This window comes from Gouania willdenowi, chromosome 11 (genome assembly GCF_900634775.1).
Source record: "Gouania willdenowi chromosome 11, fGouWil2.1, whole genome shotgun sequence".
NCBI lineage: Eukaryota > Metazoa > Chordata > Actinopteri > Blenniiformes > Gobiesocidae > Gouania > Gouania willdenowi.
The window spans coordinates 31,032,218-31,056,995 of NC_041054.1; the positions used below are offsets into that span (position 1 = coordinate 31,032,218).

At 39.0% G+C, this 24,778-nt stretch overlaps 2 protein-coding genes across 4 annotated transcripts; both read left to right on the forward strand.

The window, feature by feature from the left end:
* The first annotated feature begins 3,935 nt into the window (after positions 1-3,935).
* Positions 3,936-10,557, forward strand: s100v2 (S100 calcium binding protein V2). The gene is made up of 3 exons (XM_028461973.1): positions 3,936-4,087; positions 8,191-8,322; positions 9,677-10,557. The coding sequence occupies exons 1-3, from the start codon at positions 4,079-4,081 to the stop codon at positions 9,839-9,841; spliced, it is 306 nt and encodes a 101-aa protein (XP_028317774.1). The 5' UTR covers positions 3,936-4,078; the 3' UTR covers positions 9,842-10,557.
* A 1,393-nt stretch (positions 10,558-11,950) lies between these two features.
* Positions 11,951-23,751, forward strand: LOC114472236 (ankyrin repeat and MYND domain-containing protein 2-like). Of its 3 annotated transcripts, none has more exons than XM_028461426.1 (11): positions 11,951-12,030; positions 12,691-12,755; positions 14,312-14,450; positions 14,527-14,625; positions 14,690-14,850; positions 14,927-15,132; positions 15,219-15,354; positions 18,296-18,424; positions 20,512-20,635; positions 23,261-23,390; positions 23,457-23,751. In XM_028461426.1, the coding sequence occupies exons 1-11, from the start codon at positions 11,964-11,966 to the stop codon at positions 23,515-23,517; spliced, it is 1,317 nt and encodes a 438-aa protein (XP_028317227.1). In that variant the 5' UTR covers positions 11,951-11,963; the 3' UTR covers positions 23,518-23,751. The 3 variants fall into 3 exon arrangements, with proteins under 3 accessions (XP_028317227.1, XP_028317228.1, XP_028317229.1); XM_028461427.1 differs by having other exon boundaries at positions 15,219-15,327; XM_028461428.1 differs by lacking the exon at positions 12,691-12,755 and having other exon boundaries at positions 11,952-12,030.
* Positions 23,752-24,778: the final 1,027 nt, after the last annotated feature.

A 24,778-nucleotide genomic window follows, 5' to 3' on the forward strand; every position in this document is an offset into this window, starting at 1 on the left:
ACAACCTTAAATGGAAACACGTTTAAAGCGCAATTATGCTTTGTCAACATTTAGAAATGTCGATTTAATTTTGCGAAAATCTGTAATGTAAACCAAGCTACTGCCGTCAACACGGACACTGGTGTTTTCACCCATTTCAGCATGGAGGAGAAAATTGTGGCGGTTTATGACCACCCGGAGCTCTACGACACGGCCACTTTTTTTTATCGGGACCGGACCAGGAAGGATTTGGCTCAGCTCCTGAAGAAAGCAGTGAAACTCAGACTTGGATGTGTCGCTGGTTAACCTGGTGAACCAGGAACGCCGGAGTCAAACATTTTGATGGCTTCAGCTTCCACAGAAGGTAAACAGCATTGATTTTACTGGGGTCCTCCATAGGTGATGGTAAAAAGAAAGGGTTGGCATCAAACGCACATATGAAGCAAATATGGTGCCTGTGTCTCTAAAATCCACGCAGCGTCCGGTGTGAAAACAGCATTAATACTGTCCACTGCTAAGAAAGGTCTGGGTCTCCTCTTCTGTACACCTGTACCGCGTCATGCTTTCTCAGAGAGAAGTGGTCATGTGACCAGGTATGTCAAGTCCTGTGACATGTAATTGTGTAAAAAATCTTTCCATTGAGCTTTAACCGTACATTTGAATATGGAAAAGTCTGAAATTCCTCCTCATGAAAGCGTAAAAACTTTTTAGTGATATTTGAGCATTTGTTCAAAATTCAAGCGTTTCCATTACCAGTTTTAATTGCGCTATTTTGATTTTGCGCATTTCCAAGGGTAATGGGAACGCAGCTTGAGACATAGGGAGAAACTCATCACTGATTGGATGTCGCGACACAGCGTCACTCGAAATCGCTTAAAGTTCAACATTTTGAACCTTGAGTAACTTGTTGGACTTGCTTGAGTCTCTTAAAGGGAGGTCACTTACTGTAGCGCCGTAAAGGTGTGACTTCCACCACTCTGGAGACTAGATTTCATTCTAAAGGTTCGTTCACACCAAATGCAACTGAAGCGACTAGATTACATTCAAAATCAATGTTTTATATCAATGCTTTCATTTTGCCCAGGTAAGTTGAGGAAGTGTACAGCCCGTCTCTCTGTAGTGGGGGAGGGGCTGCGGCCTCGGCTCTGCAGTGATGGCCGGGGGGGGTTCTCATTTGAAAAGTCAAATTTTTCAACTTTGAGCAACTATGTCGCACAGACCTAGACGCCAGGATTGCGCAAATCGGGTCGCTTGAGGTCGCGTCATTTACATTGATTTTGAATCTAATCAAGTCACTTCAGTCGCATTCGGTGTGAACGCACTTTAAATGAATGTAAATGACGCAATCTCCTTTCAAGCCTCGTGACTCAATCAGGAGCCTCCGTGCATTGCCACTAATGACACACTGTCCTGTCAGACTGCCCTCTAGTGGTGACTGACAAACTATCTTGAAAAAAGTGTAACTATGACGAGAGCTACATTGTTTTGCGCTAGCCAAACATGTTTGTGATGCTCTTTGTGTGAAAGTAGATTTTTAGCTTTGACAAACATGAAAACCAAATACAGACTTTGTGTGAAGAACGATCAGACTCTGAATCATGACAGTTCATCCTCTCATTAAAGCTGTATTTCACAGTTTCTAATTGATCAATATGTTGTATTACTGATATATGTTCAACCAACTCAAGTTTATTTTTACAAAATAAGATTTATTTTTTCAAAATAAGAGATCGTTTCTCACTGAAAATGCTGGTAGAATGATAAATTAAATGGATTATTATTATATATTACTCCTCTACAGGAAGTTAAACTCAGACACATTTCACTGTATATGACATATTATTATGTTTTTACGTGTGCAGGACGTACATGGGTTCAGATTAAATATCTGAAAGGCTACAGGACTGTGAATGTTAGGGAACCACAGGTTTACTACCACTACATGTAGATGCTGATCCTCCCAGTAGAACCAGTCCATGCTGGTGTTGATCTGATGGACCTGAGGGAGGATCCACACAACAGGAATGTAGTCAGACTGGTTCCTGCTTCTTCTTCTACTCCTCCTTATTTAGTAGAGTTTGACTCCAGGACATTTCTCACAGATACAGACTGAGATACAGATGCAGATACAGACACAGATACAGACTGAACTACAGACACAGATACAGACTGAACTACAGATACAGATGCAGATACAGACTGAACTACAGACACAGATACAGACTGAACTACAGACACAGATACAGACTGAAATACAGATGCAGATACAGACACAGATACAGACTGAGCGACAGACACAGATACAGACTGAGCGACAGACACAGATACAGACTGAGCTACAGACACAGACTGAACTACAGATACAGATGCAGACTGAACTACAGATACAGACAGAACTACAGACTGAGATACAGACTGAACTCCAGATACAGATACAGACTGAGCTACAGACACAGACTGAACTACAGATACAGATGCAGACTGAACTACAGATACAGACAGAACTACAGACTGAGATACAGACTGAACTCCAGATACAGACTGAACTACAGATACAGATACAGACTGAACTACAGACACAGATGCAGACTGAACTACAGATACAGACAGAACTACAGACTGAGATACAGACTGAACTACAGATACAGACTGAACTACAGACACAGATGCAGACTGAACTACAGATACAGACTGAACTACAGATACAGACAGAACTACAGATTGAACTCCAGATACAGACTGAACTACAGACACAGATACAGACTGAACTACAGATACAGACTGAGATACAGACTGAACTACAGACACAGATACAGACTGAACTACAGACACAATTACAGACACAGATACAGACTGAACTACAGATACAGACACAGATACAGACTGAACTACAGACACAAATACAGACTGAGCTACAGACACAGACTGAACTACAGACACAGATACAGACTGAGCTACAGACACAGACTGAACTACAGACACAGATACAGACTGAACTACAGACACAGATGCAGACTGAACTACAGATACAGACAGAACTACAGACTGAACTACAGACACAGATGCAGACTGAACTACAGATACAGACTGAGCTAAAGACAGATACAGACTGAACTACAGACACAGATACAGACTGAGCTACAGATACAGACTGAGCTACAGATACAGACTGAACTACAGATACAGACAGATACAGGCTGAGCTACAGATACAGACTGAGATACAGACTGAACTACAGATACAGATACAGACTGAGATACAGATACAGACTGACCTACAGACACAGATACAGACACAGTTACAGATACAGACTGAACTACAGATACAGACACAGATACAGACTGAACTACAGACACAGATACAGATACAGACTGAACTACAGAAACAGATACAGCCTGAGATACAGACACAGATACAGACTGAACTACAGTCAGATACAAACTGAAATACAGACACAGATACAGATTGAACTACAGACACAGATTGAGCTACAGATACAGACTGAACTACAGACACAGATTTAACTACAGACACAGATACAGACTAAACTCATTTTAGTTCAGAGGCCAAATATGAAGCAGTTTGATCCCATATTTTATGCTGTAAAACTAATAATTTTAACATGTTTGTGCCCTAGTTTACACTTTAACGTAACCATAAAATACAAATTATGTAAGAAAGTGTCCATATCTAATCAGTGACAGATATCAGTCCTAACAGGATCTACACTTTAATTTAATTAGACAAATATGACAAATTTCTATTTAATGAAGGGAAATATGTCATAATTTGTGGAAAATTTAAAAAGCGCCAGGAAAACTGTGAGCACCTACAAATATTGTTGGGTTTCATTTACAGTGATTCATGTTTTCTTTGTCATTTTAACTTTCTCCTGCGGACCGAATTGGATGCTCCAAAGGGCCGGATTTGGCCCCCGGGCCATGAGTTTGACACATGTGTAGATCTGCCTTCTGAGGAGGAGGATCCAGGCCTGCTGCCAGCGGCACACACACACACACACACACACACACACACACAGGAGCCGCACAGACTGACACTGACAGACTAACAGACGGCCGTCCACTGCTCGGTCCTCACCATGCCTCAGGTAAGACACACACACACACACACACACACACACACTGTCCGTTTAAAGACAGATTCGTGCGTGAGCGATGCGCACACAAACTTTTCAGCCATTTTTTGCTTCGACGTTTGGACAAAGTTTACGACGAGCAGCACGAGCACAGTGACGGTCACGTGTCTCTGAGGGACTAATGGACTTATTCAGTTTCCGGGGTTCAGGGAAACAAACTTTTTCCTCAAGTTTGTTTCGCGACTTTCACATGAACGCACGCGGCCCCTCCCTTGGAGCGCGGGCACGCGCACCCGTCCACCGTGTCACCTGAAGGAAGCTTCTGATTGGTCAGCGGACCCGGAAGTGACTTCACTCATTGGTTTATGAAAGTCCACTTTTTGTGTTTATTATCGTCCTGTGTGTATTTTACATGTTCTCCTTCAGCTGACTTTGGTTCGTTTATAATCAGAAACATTCCTTTGCTAATGAGCGCGTGCACTGGTTCACGTGCACTGCTTTTATGCCCTTTTTTTCCAACTACAACATTTTGCTTAGAGAACTTTAAAAACATCTATAGATCATAATGATAGAATGAACGAGTGATAACACACATTTTAAAGAATCTCATGTTGTAAATAAGTGGAAATAAACCGTATTCAGTGCAGTGGTTCCCAACTTTTCTGGGTCGTGACCCCATTTTGATATCAAGAATTTCTTTAGGCCCCAACAACTTTTTTTTTTTTTTTTTTTTTAACTATAATTAGTTTTTCATCATGTTTGAGATCAGATACATTTCTTGCGGCATAAATAAAATTTGTAAAATCTATTTTAATATTTCAGGTGGTGTCCCAACCCCAATGTTTGAAAAACACTGATTTCGTGGCTTCTAAATAAACTTATTTTTATAGTTATTTTTAATTTTTTTACATTTATGGAAATCTCACATCTAAGGTAGGACCAAGACTGACAGGCTACCAGCCCATGTCAGAACATGTGCTACCTATTTAGCATTTAAAACTACGCTGAAACATTGGTTGAAACCTAACCAGACATGCACTCACAGTTAGATTATTCACTTTGTTGAATGTCAAACGTGGTCTGGGGACCAGATTCAACCCTCGGTCTAATTTTATGCGGCCCCTTAAGTAAATGTACAAAATGACAGAAAAATTCACAAAACAAGACATACACATACACACAGAAATAAAACATTGCAGGAAATTTCAGGAAAGGACAAGATAAAACCACAGAAACTACTATAAAAATGAACAAAACGACAACAATAATACACAAAATTACTCAGAAAATTATACCAAGTTTCAGAAAATGACAATAAAAGTTCACCAGACAAGAAAAACACAATAAATGACTCAGCAAACCCGCAGTACTAAGAAACAAGCAAAGCAAAAACAGAAATACACAAAAATTACTCCAAATGACACACAAATACAATATGATTCCCAAAAACATGTATTTTACAGGAGAAATACACAAAAGGACAACAGAAATACACCAAATGCCTCACAATGAGCAAGACAACAACAAACATACGCAGAATGAGAGAAAAACACACAAAATGACTATAAAAACTTTGTTCTTTACTGTATTAATGCTCAGATCGTTATTATTCTAAATGCTGACATGAATGTTGATCATGTGACCGTCTGATCAACACATTTTTGTGGCCGTGCTGTGATTAAAGTTGCCTATCTCTGCTTTAGAGGATCAAATGTGGCCCACAGGGGATGTAACAATGATGGTTAAACATGAATCATTGTGTAAATTTAAAAGAATAATTCAGTTGTAGAAATCTGTCCTTCAATCACACTCATTCCCAGAAACTCCACAATATTTGCAGGTGCTCTCATATCATTTCTGCTGCTTTGATCACTTGATGGCTGTCCTTTTTCATTTCAAACTATTCATTTTTCCGAAATTCAGAAGTTTTCCTCAAATTGTTCCTCAAAAATACCCCAAATTAAATTAAGTTCTTAAAACCAAGAAAATGTTAAGTGAAGATTCTGCAGGGACTGATACCTGTCACTTATTGTTTGGATACTGCAGGTGCTTTACATACTTATTATATATATATATATATATATATATATATATATATATATATATATATATATATATATATATATATATGAAATGACAAACAAGGGCACATTAATGCTGATTTAATGTTTGTTTGTTTTACCTAAACTCTGTGGCCCCTCTTGAGATCAAACTGGTCCGTATTTGGCCCCTGAACTAAAATGAGTTTGACGGCCCTGGTCAACACCCAATGTAAGCTGGGGGTGACCTTTGACCCTGAGCAGGTCAACATCAGCAGCCACTGAAAAAAGAAATGAAAGTGAAATAAAGAGTTCTAAGATTATGAAGAGTTTTATGTTCCTAAGACTACGTCACATGATCAAATATGAAAAGAAATGAACCTCACATGTTCATGTTGGGTTTTAAACCATTAGCACCATCTTCTAAACCATAATACAGTTCATGGGGACGGGTTGTAACTGGTCTGCAGTTTGATAATCCTCAACTGGTTTATACTGAATATTTGGACCAATGAGAGGATGACTCGTTTAAGCTGTTAGCCTCTTAGCATAGCCGGCCCTGTTCACCTGGTGTGTATTAATCTACAGTGCATAATGCTAACTGTGTGTATGCTAACAGGCTACATGTGTAGACAGAAACAGAATAAAGTGTTTCTGCAGCAGAAGATAAAAGCTTTTCTATGAAGTCATGTTTTATTCGTAGCATAGCGTAGCTTTAAAACATAATGTTTTAAACACAACGGAACATAGGGTGTGGTTTCTGTTCCTGAGACATTTACAATGAATTTCTTTAGGAATAAAGCAGAATAAAGCGCTGCTGCTTTAAGGAGCTCCATATCGTTCTGTGTCTCTGGGGTGTGGTCATGTGGGAGTAAAACTATAAACGTGAGACAAAAGCTGTTTCTGTGTGAGGCAGGATTGCATCAGGTAAACAGGGCCTGCACTGGCTTGTGTTCTATCACTGAAGGGCGTGGTTCTGACGGAGCACTTTGACTAACTGTACAACCACTGGATTATTCTGAGTAACTGTAAACTTGGCCACAATCCATTAATTACTTATGAGCTAATCCTGCTAATGGACAAACAAATAGATAAAAATATGCTGTAAATATGAGCTTGTTAGTGGAGGAAATAATAATGAAATGCTATTCTCTAAATACAGCTATTTATGGGTTTATTTCATTTTATTTATTCTTGTGTGAATAAATATTAACAAACGATCGATCAACAATCACTTTATTAGGATAAACACAGCATTGACTCTAATATGCTGTAGAACCCACGGGCCTGTACCAAGATGGCCGCCACATAGAGACATCTCTCCAATCAGCAGCAGGACTCAATGGCTGTGTCTGAATAGTCCCTCCTATCTCCTTTCCTATCCACTTTTCATTAAAGGTAACTAAAGCTTGATGAACCCTCTGATTAGACCAGAATCTGCTCTTTATAGAAACACAGAGTCACAAATATCAAAATGTCTCTGATCCATTTTTTTCTTGAACCACAGAGTGTCTGTTTTATGTCAGTTATAATCTGATAATATGGCTGCACATAATAATATATGGGTTTTAGATTATTGCATTAGTAACTTATATGTTCTCTTTTCAGTCTTTGTGAGTTTCCATGAACGCTCTGATGAGCGGGTCCCTTTAAATGTTGCCGTTGCAATGAATTGTGGGTCATCATTATGTGGTCTCCTTTGGTAAAGGATGCATCAGTGTTTCCTAGGCTAAAGGAAGTTATAAAGGAAGCATTGAGTTTAACTCCACTTCCTAGGTTAAGGAAAAGTGGATAGGAAAGGACTATTAGGACACAGTTGATGTCTCTATGTACATAAAGTCTAACTCCTCCCTCTGCTGAAGGAGGAGAAGAGTCGTATGTTCACCCTGTTTCTATCTGATTACGTTCATCAGAAATAGAAGAGTGTGTGCGTGTGTGTGTGTGTGTGTGCGTGTGTGTGTGTGCGTGTGCGTGTGTTCGCGCACGGCAGGTCGATGTTGTCGCGTGACCTTAGTTGACGTGTTATTAATCATGTTTAATGAGCCCCGCCTACGTCTTCTCTGCTTATCTGTGCAGTACTCAGATCTGGAGAAGGCCATCAACACCCTGGTAACTCAGTTCCATTCTGCTTCTTCTAACAACAGTGGAACTCTGAACACCAATGAGTTCAAAGGTCTGCTGAGCTCTCAGATGCCCAACTTGGTGAAGGTGAGTGATCCAGACCAGGGTTAGGGTCTAAAGTAGGGTTAGTGTCTATTCTGGGTTTGATTTTAGACTCAACTAGAGGGCTCTATAAAACCCATGTTAAAAGAATCACGGATGGAATCATGGAATCGACCAATGAAAACGGTTAAACGTGGAAATGGACAGAATCGGCATGAAACGCTGTCTCCATGAGGCAAGGAACATTTTTTTATGGGGAAATGTTTCCGTGGACCACTTATTAAGTGCATCGCCCCCTTCCTGTCCTGGTTGCATTAAACTCTGCCTAAACCACCAAAACACCGTCTAAAAACAATCATCACTGACTCCTAACTCCAGAGCCACCAGTGCCCGTTTAACTTTGCTGTGCCTGTAAAGCTCCGTCTGTTTTTGGTGTAGCACAGCGTGAGAACGTGATCAGCTTTAATCATCTTCACCTGCTCAGTGTTTGACCTGTTGTGTCTGACTAACTAAGAATAGCTCAGTCTGTGTTGTCCTTTAGTTCTTTTAGGACAACGTTTTACTAAATAAAAGGAGCAACGTTATTAGAATGTTACATTCTAATAACATCTCATCAGAGCTACAGAAGATAGGATCATTTAAATTAGGTTCATTTAAACTAAGTTGATCAAAACTTAATCAATAAACCTGATCAGATTCAGCAAATCATTGATCCCTGAGAGGAAATCAGGTGAAATTAATGCATTTATGACATATAAATAATTAAAAAGGAACAGTCAGAATAATCCATGTCACTACAACTTATATCTACTTATTTTTCACACACATTTGTGTTAAATTGGTTTTTTTTATTTATTAGTATTTATTTTGTTTCCGCGCAGGAGTTAAAAACTAGTATTTTCTGCAAAAAAATAATAAATATTTCTGAAAAAAAAAAAAAAAATGGAATTTCAAAAAGTTGAAACCAGAATTTGGGTAAAAAATAAAACGTAATTTGGAAAAAAATAAAACAGATTTTATTTTTTTCTACAGCTACTCTGAGATCATCCTCCACGTTAACACGTGATCTGTATTTAGAGACGGTGCGGGCAGGCGCGCGCCCACAGCCTGAAGCCGAACGAACGCATAGCGAGGCCTGAGCGTGAGACGCGTCACTTGACGGGGGAGGCCGAGTGCGCAGAGCAGCTCAGGCCGAAGCCGAGCCTTAACGCAGCATGTTAATATGAGCTAATTACTGCGTGTCTTACGTAAAGTGACTTGCAAATGTGAGAGCCGTAAATCTGTCGTTATCGCCTCCCAAGGAGCATTCTGGAATTATCGTGCGACCCCTGAATTGGGAACCACTTTTGTAGAGGGTTATGGAGTGAATGAATGAATGAGCTGTGGGTGTGGTCCACAGGGTTTGGGCTCAGGAGACGGTCTGTCTAAGATCCTGCAGCAGATGGGAGTCGGTGATGGAGAGAACATCTCCTTCAGTCACTTCTGGAAGCTGATCCAGAACGTGGCCTCCTCGCAGCACGGCCTCCTCAGCGGCCAGAGAGGATGCAGCTGCATTCTTCTGTGAGGAGCTCCTCCTCCTCCTCCTGGACATCCAATCATCTCACTCCCTCCTCTCCATCTTAGTACACACTAATCTTTGCCCGTAACAAGCTTTCATATTTAGTGTTTGTCTAAGCTCCGCCTGCTTTTAATGATCTTTAGTGTATGTGTTACAGTCGTCACGCTGTTACGCTTTAGATGATCACCTTTTATCACCATGGTGACGAAGGTCTTTTATTTCTCTATCACCATTGTACCAAAGGTCTTTTATCACCATGGTGATGATTGTGTATTTTATCACCATGGTGATGATTGTGTCTTTTATCACCATGGTGATTCAGCAGCTCTGAAGGTTTCCCTCACTGATGCTTCTCTCACCCTGTCAGTGACTCACTACTCCCTCCTGTGGTAGAAAAGAGTATCACACTGCTGATGTTGTTCCTTTAAGACTTGTTTACACGACTCTTTGTTGTCCAACTTAAATTCATAAAGGAAACTTATGCTTAGCTTTGAATCCATTTTTTTTAATTTTCTAACATTTATAATAAATTCTTTTTTTTTTATTCTTCCAAAAAGTCGCTCACTCTGTCATAAACAAACATGTTTTTTTAAAAGTGATTAAACTCCTTAAAAACTTTGAGTCCATCTTTAAACAGTGTCAGCTGTTGATGACATCACTGCGTTTATGTGAAACTTTCCTTTAATGAACATATTTGGAATAAATGTCAGTCCTCACTAGAAGTCACTCGTCTGTGTCGTTTGTCTCTTTACTTTGTAACTCACTAATCTGATGGACTCAGTGTAACCACTTCATGATATTAACCAAATTAATATTAAGAAGATCAAACAGGAAGTAGAATTAGCATGTTGGAAAAATGCCAAGTCTGTCATTTTTTTTTAAATAAACCAACTTCTAGTGAAACCTGAAGACGTGCTTTCATTGTTTGTTTTTTGTGTTGATTCATCATTGTACAAGTTAATCAAATGTTAAATCTAAATATATTTATATATAATATTTATATATGAGGCACCAGTTGACTCTGAAGCTGATAAACAAACCTGACAGTAATATCTGTTTCATCAAAGAGAAAACACATCAGTTGCCATGGAGATGCAGTCAGTGTAGCTAAAGTCAGGCTTAGTTTATCCTGCAGAGCTTCCACTAATCGTTTTTAAACGGTTTATTTCATTAAAAAAACAAACGTTGTATAGACACTTTAGATTAACATACATGTCAAACTGACGGCCGGGGGCCAAATCCGGCCCTTTTAAACATTCAAATTGGCCCACAGGTAAAACATGAATCATTGTGTAAATAACCAAACATGGCAGTTGTGTACTGTACTGTATATCTCAGTCAGGTTGTGAAGGGGTGTAAAATATCTGGTTAATTTCCACAGGAACTTCAGCTGTTGAATTTTGCCAATATTCAAAGAATGAATAAAAACTTCTTATGGGAATTATTTATTAAAATGAAGCATAAATTGGGAGTAATTTTAAACTAGTGCATCATATCCAAACAAATATTGGCATCGATGCAAATGAACACATTTCAACAAATTTATTTGGAAGTAGAACTTTACAATTGTTCAAGTTGAGTTTCCACAATATTGAAAGTGGTTCCCATGCTTGTACAACACAATGTTACTTATTTTTATTGTTGGATTAAACCTAATCCTGCTCAATCCTCAAATTATTTGACAAAATTTCCCCAAATTGATTAGATATTTTTACTACCTGTCACCTATTGCTTGGATATTGTCAGTGCCTTATATAATCTACGCACTTTTATGTCATTTATACATTGAAATTTAAAATAGCACTAATGTTGTAATTGTTCAATTCCCAACCTTTGTGGTGCATTTTAGATCAAACATGTCCATATTTGGCCACTGAACTAAAATGAGTTCATGAGCCTTGCTTTAGAGTGAGCTTCAATCATTTCATATTTTAATAAAGCACATTTATATTCATCTGATTCAGTTTCATGCTTTCTAAAGCTCTTCATTTGAACGAGCACAGCACACACCTCCCCTCCTGTCCTCTGAGGGTGGTACGGCCCTGGGGGGGGGCTCCCCTGAGGGTGGTACAGCACTGGGGGGGTCAGCCCTTCACCTTTAGACCAACAGGTCCAGGTCAGAGTGAGGATGGCAGCAGCTCAGAGAGGAGATCTGACCACATCAGAGAGAAGAATCCTTCAGCTCATCTCTGAGGGTGAGTGATTTCATCCATTTATTTCATGTTTGCTAGAGAGAGCAAGGAATGTTCTATAGAAATATGAGGTTTTATAGTCTTTATAGCTAGTTAAGAATGATAATCATAATAATGATATGATCTTAATTAGAACATGAACTGAAAATACAAGTCATTCTCACGCCATGACAGGAAATGATAAAAACTATAGAGATAAATCTCTTCAGGAGGCACTAAATACTGTTTAATTCACTTATTTACAAAAATAGACTCTTTAAAATGTGTGTTATAACTCATTCATTCCATCATTTTGATCTATAGTTGTTTTTTATAAAAACAAAAATTATGAGCAAAATGTAGTCGTTGAACAAAGGACATGGATTCTGAAATAAGAGAAAGAGGAACTAGAGCCAAACAAGCCTGAGAACCTCTGGTTTAAAGGACCTGTAGTGACAGGATTACAGTGGATGGAGTAAAGAACATCTATAAGTAGACATGTAGTCTGTCTCCACCATGTGATCATGTGACCATTGAATACATTACCACATCAAAGGAAAGTTACTTTATTCTTCACTCAGAAACAAAGTGGGCTTAAGTCAGACTTTATTGAGTTGATGAGACACACACACACACACACACACACTGAGGGTCCATTCACTGAGGGAGGGGGGCTGTCTGCAGGTGACGTGCACCAGGTGTCGCAGCTGCTTTCTGATGAAAACGTACGGATCAACTGTTTGGATGAGGTACGTTGGAGCCCCGCCCCCTTCTGATCATATGGTATCCATGGTGACGGGACATATGGAGGTGACTCGTGAGAGGCTGACGGTCCTTCATGTGTTTTACAATCAGCATCTGTGTGTGTCACAGTCAGCTGGAGACGCTCTCATCACACACACACACACACACTTAGAGAATAGGTTGTTTATCATGGTGGTGGTGGAGTAACAGTTATATATCTATATAAGTTAAATATCAACTCAGATGTGTTTCAGAAAACATTGAACGAGTCAAATTTCTTCTAATGATACAAAGAAATGTTTTCAACAAATCATCATGTAAATGTTGATTTACCCCACACCAGTGCCGCCAGCACAGTCCCCGTGACTCCAGAAAACTCCAGTTATCTATGTCCACACTCAAACGCAAAACCGGTGTTTTGCCAAATTTTCGCTTTGGTTGGAGTTTTTTCAAAAATCGCGTTTTTAAAAATCATATGCTGCGTTTTCATGTGGATGACAAGCCAAACCCTGGAAAAATATTAATTTTAGTAGATACCCAGATACGTATGGACAAGGCTTTAGCTTCCTTCTGCTTCATCAATATGCTAATATCAACATGCTGTCATTATGCTAACATCACCATGCTAATGTCACCATGCTGTCATTATGCTAACATCACCATGCTAATGTCAACATGCTGTCATTATGCTAACATCACCATGCTAATGTCACCATGCTGTCATTATGCTAACATTACCATGCTAATGTCAACATGCTAATGTCAACATACTGTCATTATGCAAACATCAACTTGCTAATGTCACCATGCTAAGTCTACATGCTAATGTCTACATGTTAATGTCACTATGCTAATGTCCACATGCTAATTTCTACATGCTAATGTCGCTATGCTAATGTTCATGTGCTAATGTTCCAATGTTAATATCACCATGCTAATGTCAATATGCAAATTTTGCCATGCTAATGTCACCATGCTAATGTTACCATGCTAACATCTCCATGCTGATGTAAACATGCGAATGTCACCATGCTAATGTCTATGTGCTAATGTTTGCATGTTAATGTCACTGTGCTAATGTCACTGTGCTAATGTCACCATGCTAATATCACCATGCTAATGTCACCATGCTAATGTCAACATGCTAATGTCATCATGCTAACATCCACATGCTAATGTCCACATGCAAATGTCGCCATGCTAATGTCACCATGCTAATGTCACTATGCTGTTTTCAACATGGTAATGTCACCATACTAACGTCCACATGCCACTGTCACCATGCTAACGTCCACATGCTAACATGCTAATGTCACCATTGTAATATCCACGTGCTAATGTCCACAAGCCAACATGCTAATTTCCACATGCCAACATGCTAATTTCCACAGGCTAACATGCTAATGTCCACATGCTAACATGCTAATGCCACCATGCAAATATCACCATGTTAATAGCCACATGCCAACATGTTACCGTCCACATGCTAAAATGCTAATGTCCACATGCTAAAATGCTAATGTCCACATGCTAACCTGCTAAAGTCTGTTTATTTCCATAGAACGGTATGACTCCACTTATGCACGCAGCCTATAAGGGAAAGGCTGACATGTGTGCGTTGCTGCTGCAGAACGGCGCTGACGTTAACTGTAACCAACATGAACACGGTTACACGGCGCTCATGTTTGCAGGCCTGTCAGGTAACAACACAACAACACAGACTCACATCATTCCAGGTGGATTAAGATACGTGTGACAATTGTCCTCTTCCTTCAGGACAGGCTGACATCACCTCCATGATGCTGAATGCCGGAGCAGAAACAGACGTGGTCAACTCTGTGGGTCGCACCGCGGCTCAGATGGCAGCGTTCGTCGGTGAGGGACAAACATCAAACACTTTCTATCATCGTTTTATATTTGAACCAAACTCTTCTCTCAGGCCAACACGAGTGTGTCACAGTCATCAATAACTTCTTCTCACGGGCGAGGCTGGACTTCTTCACCAGACCTCAAGGAGCGGAGATGGAGCCCAAGCTGCCCCCAAGTCTGGTTGGTCCTCTTCACCAGATCATCATGACCACCAACCTGAACCCTGTCAGGGTGAGTCCTCCTGATCAGTAACCTCTGATCATCTCTGATCAATCACCTCCACGTCTCATGGATCCACCATGTGCAGATAGTGATGCTGGTGAAGGAGAACCCGGAGCTGGTAGACGCTGCATCTCTGGAGAAGTGTCACCAGGTGATGGAGCTGCTGTGTGAGCAGTGTGTGGTGATGAACGAGGTGATGGCCATGAAGATGCACTACATCAGCTGTGTGCTGCAGAAGTGCCAGATGTTCCTCCAGAAACAGGATGATCAGTTGGACACACTGGTGAAAAGGTGAGGATGGGGCAGCAGCGTGGTGTGTGTGGCACACATTGGCCTGGTTGTCGTCACTCTGTGTGTGTGTGCGTTGTCATGCTCAGCCTGCTGAGGGGGAGGGACAGCGATGGTTTCCCTCACTACCAGGAAAAGTTCATCAGGGACTGCATCAGGAAGTTTCCGTACTGTGAGACGTCACTCCTGCAGCAGCTGGTGAGGAGCATTTCATCAGTAGAACTTGTAAGTGAAGTGAATGTATGTGTAGCACAGGCTAATTGCTAACCTAGCTAGCACGGATGGATGTCTAAAACACAGGTACGAGCTAACCTAGCTAGCGTGGATGGATGTTTAAAACACAGCTACAGGCTAATAGGGTTGGGCACCGAGAACCGATTCCAAATAGGAAGCGGTTCCGGAATTGTTACGAAGATGTTTGAATTTTGTTTGTTCAATTCAAAAATGCCTGCAGTAGTTTGTTTCCACGGCTTGCTTTGTTTGTTTACATGGGGGTTGTATAAGGTGCGTTCAGAACGCGACTGTAGTGACTGCAGTCTGTGTGTGTGTGTGTGTGTGTGTGTGTGTGTGTGTGTGTGTGTGTGTGTGTGTGTGTGTGTGTGTGTGTGTGTGTGTGTGTGTCTGGCTGCGGAGCCGCTGACCGTAGGCTAACAGGAGAGAGAGAGCGCTGATCACTTCTTCTCCGGCCGTGTCATAGACAGCGCTGCTTCTACGATTTAAAGGTTCACCCAGAATGTAGCCTTATTCAAGACGTTAACAGAGGAAGTGTAGGACAGTCCTCTGCTGCTCTCTCTCTGTATCGGAGGAAGGGCTGCTGCCTCGGAATTATAGACAGTGACGGCAGCGATAGTTTAAAAAAATATATATATATTGATGATCCATAAAACTATTACAATATATACAATTCACACAATTACCTGTTTGTAGAAAACATTTATTTTTTTTACAGTCATATACAATTTACGTATGTACATAGAGAAAAAATACTTGGGAAACTTTTACTTTAATCAACAGATTTAAGGATTCAAAAACTGCTCTTTTGTCTTATACTCCATGTAAAGATGTTTAATATTAGTCTATTTTCTTTTTAAAGTGGTGCAATTTTTGTGGCTTTAGACTCCAATTACATTTATGTATGTAATATCTTCCCTGCAATATAAACAAGTTCAAAATACAACTTTTTTATAGTTTATGTTTCCACTGTATCCAGAATAATAATAATGTTTCTCAACTAGAACTGTTGATTGATTTGTCACATGACTGCTCCACAGTGACGTGCCGTCAGGGTAGGCAAGGTAGGCAGTGCCTACCCAAGGGTGAATTGATATTTTGATTATTTGTGTTATTTATAATATAATTATAAATTATTTATTTTTCCATTTCCAATAGCCTACAGTACCTATAAATTTGAAAGTGTCAGCATTTTGTGCATTTTATAGCCTAAATTACTGAACAGCTCTATTTCCTGGAACAGCTGGACAGTCTCACGCCGCTGTAAGGCAGAGGGAGGCCACGCCCCCTCCCAAAGGCACGTTGCTCCTCTGCCTCCGTTCCCATTGCGTGTTTTTACGTGTTTGCGCATGCGCAGTCAGGTCGCCAAGATGACAACCATCTATGTCCAAAGGCAGCGTAGAGAGCTGCCTTTGGACTATAGCTAAATGCTATATGTATATATGTATATATATATATATATATATATATATATATATATATATATATATATATATATATATTCAAGGATTCAAGGTTCTTTATTGTCAAATATGCCCCATGTTAAACATACAGCACAGATGAAATTGCAATCCCCCCCAACCCCCAGTGCAAACCTGCAGTGCATAAAAAGAGCACTTAAAACACACAACAAACACACAAAAAAAAAACAACTAGCAATACTATACAACAAATAACTTAACTAAAGACATACGGACAACAAATAACAAATAACGAACAACAATGAGGTATATATATATATATACGCTATACGTAAGTTTACAGTACATTAGTGAATTGATCCCATGTGACCGCTGCTGCTACGTTCTCTAGCTAGTGGGCGAGATAACACTACAGTCAGGATGACAGCGCTAGAGATGATAAAGAAACTTTGTTTTGAGTAAAAACAACAGCTTTTAAAAGATGGAGACCAACACCTGAGCTACCAGAGCTTCAGCAAAGGTAAGGTCAGAACATTGTTGGTATTTTCTATAGTGAATGGAACAAAAGGAAGGATTGACTTTGTGGATGCTCCTCACTGAGTTGTTGTCTTTTTGTCTGTGTTTTTGTGTTTCCAACACAAACAACAGATGTGCTGCTGTGTCATCAGATATATCTTGTTGGGAGAGTATGGAGGCTATATTAAAATTATTAAAATTAAAATTAAATTGTTTATGTTTCTTTTATGGTGTTTATGATGTTGATTTTGTTAGATGTTCGTGTGGATCTTGTTGGGTTTTTTCGTTCTTATTATGAATTTTATATTTTGATAAGTGCATTGAGATGACTTTGTTGTAGATTGCTTTATACAAATAAAGTTGAATTGAATTGAATTTACACTTGACAGCAGAAACATATGAAATTGTCATTGGTGATTTCGATTTGCAACGTGCCTACCCAACCCTAGTGGTCACGGCACGTCACTGCTGCTCCAGGGTTTGAGTTAGTTTTATTTAGTTTCACATCTACCTGTAGCTCTTTGTTTTTTACACTGATGACAACTTGTTTGTAGTTTTATTTCAGCAAGTTTCACTTTTACAGTTACAGTGGGAGACCTTTGTAATTGAATAGTCACAGTACAGCAACCAAATTAAACTGTATCAACTAAGTGAATTCATAAAAATGGCCTGTGTAAAGGCTTTTTCAAATGAAAATATTCTCCTGTAAAATCTGTGACCTGTTGACCTGCACAACACAAAGAATCGAGAATCGTTTAGAACAGGAATCGAAATTGAGAATCAGAATCAGAATCGTTAAAATCCAAACAACCCTTGTTACTGGCTAACCTAGCTAGCATGGATGGATGTTTGAACACAAAGAACCATGTATATATATATATATATATATATATATATATATATATAGAGAGAGAGAGAGAGAGAGAGAGAGAGAGAGCGAGGACAACATGTGATGTGTTAAATCTTGTTAAATCTTTGTAATGTTTTGATGTCTCCAGGGCAGTGACCCGTCAGCGTTCTCAGTGCTGACTCAGGCTCTCACTGGTCACATGACCTTTGAAGATGCAGAGTATTGTTCTACGTGTGGAGAAAAAGGAGCAGAGAAGAGGTGTTCTCTGTGTAAAGCAGTAAGTCTCGTAGCTTTACTTTGTATTGTACGGTGGCTGAGAAGCTTTACACAAAGATTTACTTTAAATCAACCAAACATTACAATAGTATTAAACAAGTTTACTTAATGTTATTGAAACTCTTTGACATTTAAAATCTACATTTGTTGCATCACGTGTTTGTTGTGCAGTTTGTAAATTTGTTCTTATATTAATGCATCATTTCTTTTTTCACTTATGTTTTCAATAGTAGGCTATATACACTGAACACAAATATAAATGCAACACTTTTGTTTTTGCTTCCATTTTTTATGAGCTGAACTCAAAGATCAACAATATTTTCTATAAACACAAAATATCTAATTCTCACAAATATTGTTCAAGATTTTAACTGTGGCTCAGACAGAAAAATGAGGCTGATCTTCACACTGTAATACATTGTTTACTATATAATTACTATATACAGTATATATAGACCAGCTCCTGTTCCTACACAAAAACACAGACACTCCAAAGCACTAACTTCAAAAAGTTCTGAACTAATTTGTTGTTTTGTACATGTTGTTTACCTCATTTCTGATGGAGTTTTTTTTATTTTTAGTCTAAATAATATAAATCACTAAATAAATAATGATAAACCAGTGAATGACTGAATGTGATGTGATGTGCATTGTTTTTTGGAACTGTGACATATTCCTAGAAGTTTAGGATTCAACTTATGTGTTTGGATAAGAAAAAATGGTGATAATCATTACTGTAGAATCGCAATACTTGTAAAATCAGAATCGTAATTTAAATCCAAGAATCTGGGCTAAAATCGAATCGGAACAAAAGGGTATCGTCCCAGCCCTACCAGATACTGACTGGTTTTCTGACCCCCCCCCCCCCCCCCCCCCCAATATTATCTATGAACAATATTTGAGATAAATATGTCTTTTATGTTTATAGAAAATGTTTTAGATCTTTGAGTTGAGATCATGAGAAATGGGAGCAAAAACAAAAGTGTTGCATTAATATTTTTGTTCAGTGTCATTTGTTTAATTTGTATTTAACCAATATCAGCCTGTAGGTGGTGCTGTTGTGCTGAAATATCATCTCTGCTGTGATTGGCTCGTGGATAATCCCTCCATTCTGCTATTTATCTTTTATCAACAGTTCTACAAACACATTTTATTTGTCAACAGAGATTATTATTGGTTTATTTAATCATTGATTTGGCTCCGCCTACACAAATAGGTCCACAACTGGAAGGGAGACGAGGCTGTTGCCATGGCGTCACATAAACATAAATCATAATAAAATAATAAACGGTCATTAGAACGCCTGAACAGAGGAGTGATACTGAATGTTTGTCATCCAATCACATGACTCAGTCAGAACATTTGTTTTAAATTATTTATACTTTTTATATTAGTATGTAGTTTCTTTTTTATTAATTATATTTTCTTTTAAATTTTTATATAATTTATTTTTATTAATGTATAATTATTTTGTATTAGTATATAATTTATTTTATATTAAAAAATATGTTTTATATTAATGTAGGATTTTTTTTAAATTAGTATATTTTTATTTTATATTAATGTAGAATGTTTTTTACATTAGTATAACATTTTTTTTAATAATATATAATTATTCTTTCTTAGTATTATACTGTATTGTTTGATATATTAGTATATACTGTAATTTGTTTCATACTAGTGTACACTTTATTTTTACTAATGTATAATTATTTTTGTATAAATTTGTTTCATATGAATGTATTATTTCTTTTAATTTCATATACAGTATAATTTATTTCATATTAATAAATACTTTGTTTTATATTAATGTAGGATTTTTTATATTAGTATATTATTATTTTCATATTAATGTGAGTGTTTTATATTAATGTATAATGATTTTTTACATTCGTATAAATGTATTTTTAATAAGGTATAATTATTTTTATTAGTATATAATTGATTTTATAATAATGTATGATTTGTTTAGTATATAATTTGTTTTATATGAATGTAAATTGATTTTATGGTAATGTGAGAGTGTTTTTCCTCCATGATGTCATATACACATTGACTGTATCTGAGAGTGGTTATGGTTCCTCTGAGGTGTCCTACTGCAGCCTGGCGTGCCAACAGATCCACTGGTTCACTCATAAAAAGATGTGTCAAGTTCTGCAGGAGCAGAATTCTGAGGTGGAGATGAACGTGCCCAGGTTAAAGGAAATGAAAGGTGAACACATGATGTTTATATCATGCTTAAAAGTCCAATATTATGCTATTTTTCACCCATGTCCAATTGCTGTAATAGTGCAGCAGATTAATTGCATATTTCAAGAGAGTCGTTCACGTTGGTATAAAAACATGACATTTGGCACAGAGACTCTCTCAAGGCCACTATTTTAGGAAAAAAGCGTTGGCCACTCAAAAATTCAATATGACGCACATTTTTCAAGATGGTTTACCCAAGTTGGAATATGTGCATCACACACGGGCAGAGTTAGACATATTGAATTTTTGAGTGCCCAACGCCTTTAACCAAAATAGTGGCCTTCAGAGAGTATCTGTGCCAAATATCATGCTTTTATACCAAAGTGAATTATTTTTTTACTAATCTGCTGCACTATAAGAACCCCAACAACAATATATTTGAGGTTTATTTTCCCAAACTCACCCAGTTTTCTGGAGTTTTAGCCTCTAAAAAGTCAATTTCAGAGCGCTCCGAAAAACAGGCTGTTTTTTGGGCCTTCATGAATATTCACGAGTGGGCGTAAACACACACACGCTGAAGCACGTGCTGCTTCAGCGTGTGTGTGTTTATCACATAGACTGTAAAAAGAATGAGCGACGCATGCTCATGGGATAGTGAAGCTTTTATTTTTAGAGCTCCCCCTGCTGACTGGCTGCAGCATAGGTCATAAACCCCGCCTCTTCAATGATAACAGATGGGATGTGGGTCAAACTGTAAAGTTAAAATACTTGTCTCATATTTTTTTCCTAATCTAAACTATGCTGTGGTCATTAGTTGTTATCACCCTACATTTTGTTCAAATGCTCATTTTCATATGAACTTTGTTTTAAATAAGTTGTTTGAAGATGAAAAACAGGATTTTATGTCATATATGACGATGATTGACAGCCGTGGATCTTGTGTAGCTCTCTTGTGTGAATAGCAGTTATATCGTGAAGGAAAGCCGAGACGTTCAGTTTTTTGTCTTTTTTCAGCTCCTAGTACTAGTACTAACCTCTATGATCTGATCATCTGAACAAGACGTTGGTAAAATTTCCAGTGGGAAAGATACTTATGTTCTTGGCGTAGCTGGGTAAGTCATCAGGGTAGTACGCTAAATGGACGGGTCGCGTTACCAGGGCTCCTCCCACCAGACCCTACTGTGCAGACTCTGGCTCCAAATGACGTCAAATTTGCAAGATGGAAGCACCCCTAAGCACCGTATTTTGGCTTCAAGAACGTTGATTGGGGACAGCGACAGTACACGCCCACTGGTTTATCACAGCAGCAGTAAATCATTAACAGTATTTCTTCTTCTCCTCACCTATTCTAACCACAGGAATAATCATTTTAAGATGACAGTCCATTATTTTGTCCTAATGCTGCGTCTCATCGAGTCACAAACACCTCAGATCTTCCCATAAAAGCGATACGAGATGATATAACAACTACTAAAAATGGAACTGAATGTGACCGGTCGCTATTGTCAACTATCAGCTGTTTGAAACACTCACATGAGCTGCTACGTCGCTTTATTGTCCTTCTCACCTATTCTGACCACAGAAATAATCCATTTAAGACAATAGTCCAGTGTTTTGTCCAACCGCTGCATCGCATTCTTTCACAAACACGTCAGATCATCCCATAAAGTAAGTAACCTTTATTTGTATAGCGCTTTTCACAGACATAGTTACAATGTGCTTCACAGTAATAAAACAATACATCATAACACAGTAACATAATAAAAAACATAACAAATACAGACGGTCAAAGGCAGCGTGAGTCGGTGGGATTAGACTGCTTTTGCAAACAAATGTGTTTTAGGCGCTTTTTGATATCCACGGAGTCCAGGGAGCGCAGGTCGAGTGGGAGTTCATTCCAAAGTCAGTGCGCGGCAGCTTTGAATGAGCGATCTCCTCAGGTTTTAAAGCACGTACATGGAATCATCAACAAGGGTTTATGTTATATTTAGATTAGATTAATTAGATTAAATCGGGCTTTCGCCTTTAATTGGCCATGTAATGTTAGTACATTATTGGAATTTGTCTTCTGCACTTAACCCATCCCTGAGGAGCAGTCGGCAGCCATTTTGCGGCGCCTGGGGAGCAGTTCGGGGTTAAGGGACTTGCTCAACATCCCACAGTGACGGCCCCGGTGAGGCTTGAACCGGCAACCCTCCGATTACAAGCCCAGCGTCCTTAACCACTAGGCCACCACTCCCCAAGGTGATACAAGGTGGTACGACGCCTACTAAAAGTGAAATTGATTGTGAGCGCTCTTCAGTTTATCTATTTACTAGATTATCTATATACGTAACATAACTGTAATATCAACCTGCCTTCGCTATGATTGTTTTACCTGTGAGGTAGTCTTATGTAGGGTAGGAGGAGCCAGGATTGTCAGGAGGAGGAGTTTCCACGATGTGACGTCACAATGAGAAAAATCCAACTGTCCCGTTTATAGCTGACTTTTTACAAAATGTGGAATAACAAGGGAGGAAACAGAACTTTTTCAACATTGTCCCTCTGAATGAGGCTAAAGGATGTATATCACTGTAGTAGAACCATTAGAAAGGGAATTTTTCATAATACTGCCTCTTTAACTGGTAGATGTTGTACTTCCTCGTAGATGATGATGATGAGAGTGAGCTGGTGATGGAGACGGCCCACTTCCTCCAGGAACTGTGTCTGAGAGCAGAGGAGAAGGTTGCTGCTGCTGGAGGATGCCCAGCAGACCTCTTCTCCTTCCCCTCCTCCAGGGATAAACCTCCCCAACCTTCCTCCTCCTCCAGGGAGAAACCTCCCCAACCTTCCTCCTCCTCCAGGGATAAACCTCCCCAACCTTCCTCCTCCTCCAGGGAGAAACCTTGTTCCTCCAAAGACTGAAGCCACACCATCAACACTCTTTAATCACATTATTGAAAGTCCAAACAGCGTCTGAATAAATAAATAAATAAAGCTGCTTTAAAGCGTCCACCTGTGAACGACCAGCTGTACGGATTCTCTGATTCTTGCTTTTCTTTTTCCTCCTGAAATGTTGACAAACAAATCAATCAATTGGAAGGTATTTATTTATTAAATAACAAACTAATAAGAAGACTTTCCTCCCATTGTACTCCTACAATCATTTGATTTGTGTTGGTGCCAAACATACAACATTCTGATGTGAAAATGTTCCTTTGTTAGCATTAGCATTAGTCGCTGGGCATCAAAACTTCAGCTGCACAAATTCGAGATGATTTTTGTTGTAATTTGCACAATACAAAATGAAGTTGACTTGAATTGAATTGAATTTGATGTCACCACAAACACAACTTTACATTCATCTCTCCACTAGAGTTTAGATCAGGCCCAAAAAATCCAGCTCGACCCGACTCGAGCTCGACCCATTAACTTAAACTGTAGGCCTGAGCCCGAAGCAAACCCGACGTAAATTATTACGTTTTCAACGTTTTGCAGCCAGTAGATTATTAGCGCGGTACCTTGCACAGTGAGGGGGGGGCGCACACACTCACCGCAACCCAAAAGGTAATTTAATGACGTGACTCAAGCCGTTATCACAGTTTTACAGGCTTTAATGGAGGTCGTAGTAACACACCACAAATAAACAAACAAACACAAAGAACCGTCGTACACCATCATACACCCACACTACAGTGGGAACAGAATTGTTCACTAGTCTTTTCCCCGCTTACGCCCGCCCTTTCCCCAGCCTCCCAGCCAATCAACATTCAGAACACATGTAAACAAAGACACACATTGGCAGAGAAAGCTGAACGTAACCATGATGCCTTCATGGCCATGGGAAATCTCAGCATCAGTTAACCACTGAATACACACAAGTGGAACATAACCAGAACATAGAACTCAGTCCGTTACAGTACGCAGACCAGACCAGGTGGTCCGTACGTGGAGCACAGACCTGACTGAAGAACCAATCATATTTGTTCTCTGTGCTCCAGCAGCAAGTGAGGAATGAGCAAAATCAGCAAATAATATTCAGTGAATGTAAACGCTGAACAACTAAACGTAACACAACACCATCAATATCCCGTCCCACTACTAGCAGTAATCACTTTAGAAATGATACCACAACAATATAGAAGTGTTTTTGTGTTTATCAAAAAATAATGTTAATGTAATAGAG

Coding starts and splice junctions, on each gene's coding strand:
- s100v2 (XM_028461973.1), top strand. Junction 8,323..9,676: donor AGATGCCCAACTTGGTGAAG/GTGAGTGATCCA, acceptor TGTGGTCCACAG/GGTTTGGGCTCAGGAGACGG.
- LOC114472236 (XM_028461426.1), top strand. CDS start 11,964: ATGGCAGCAGCTCAGAGAGGAGATCTGACCACATCAGAGAGAAGAATC. Junction 12,756..14,311: donor GGATCAACTGTTTGGATGAG/GTACGTTGGAGC, acceptor TTATTTCCATAG/AACGGTATGACTCCACTTAT. Junction 23,391..23,456: donor TTCTCCTTCCCCTCCTCCAG/GGATAAACCTCC, acceptor CTCCTCCTCCAG/GGATAAACCTCCCCAACCTT.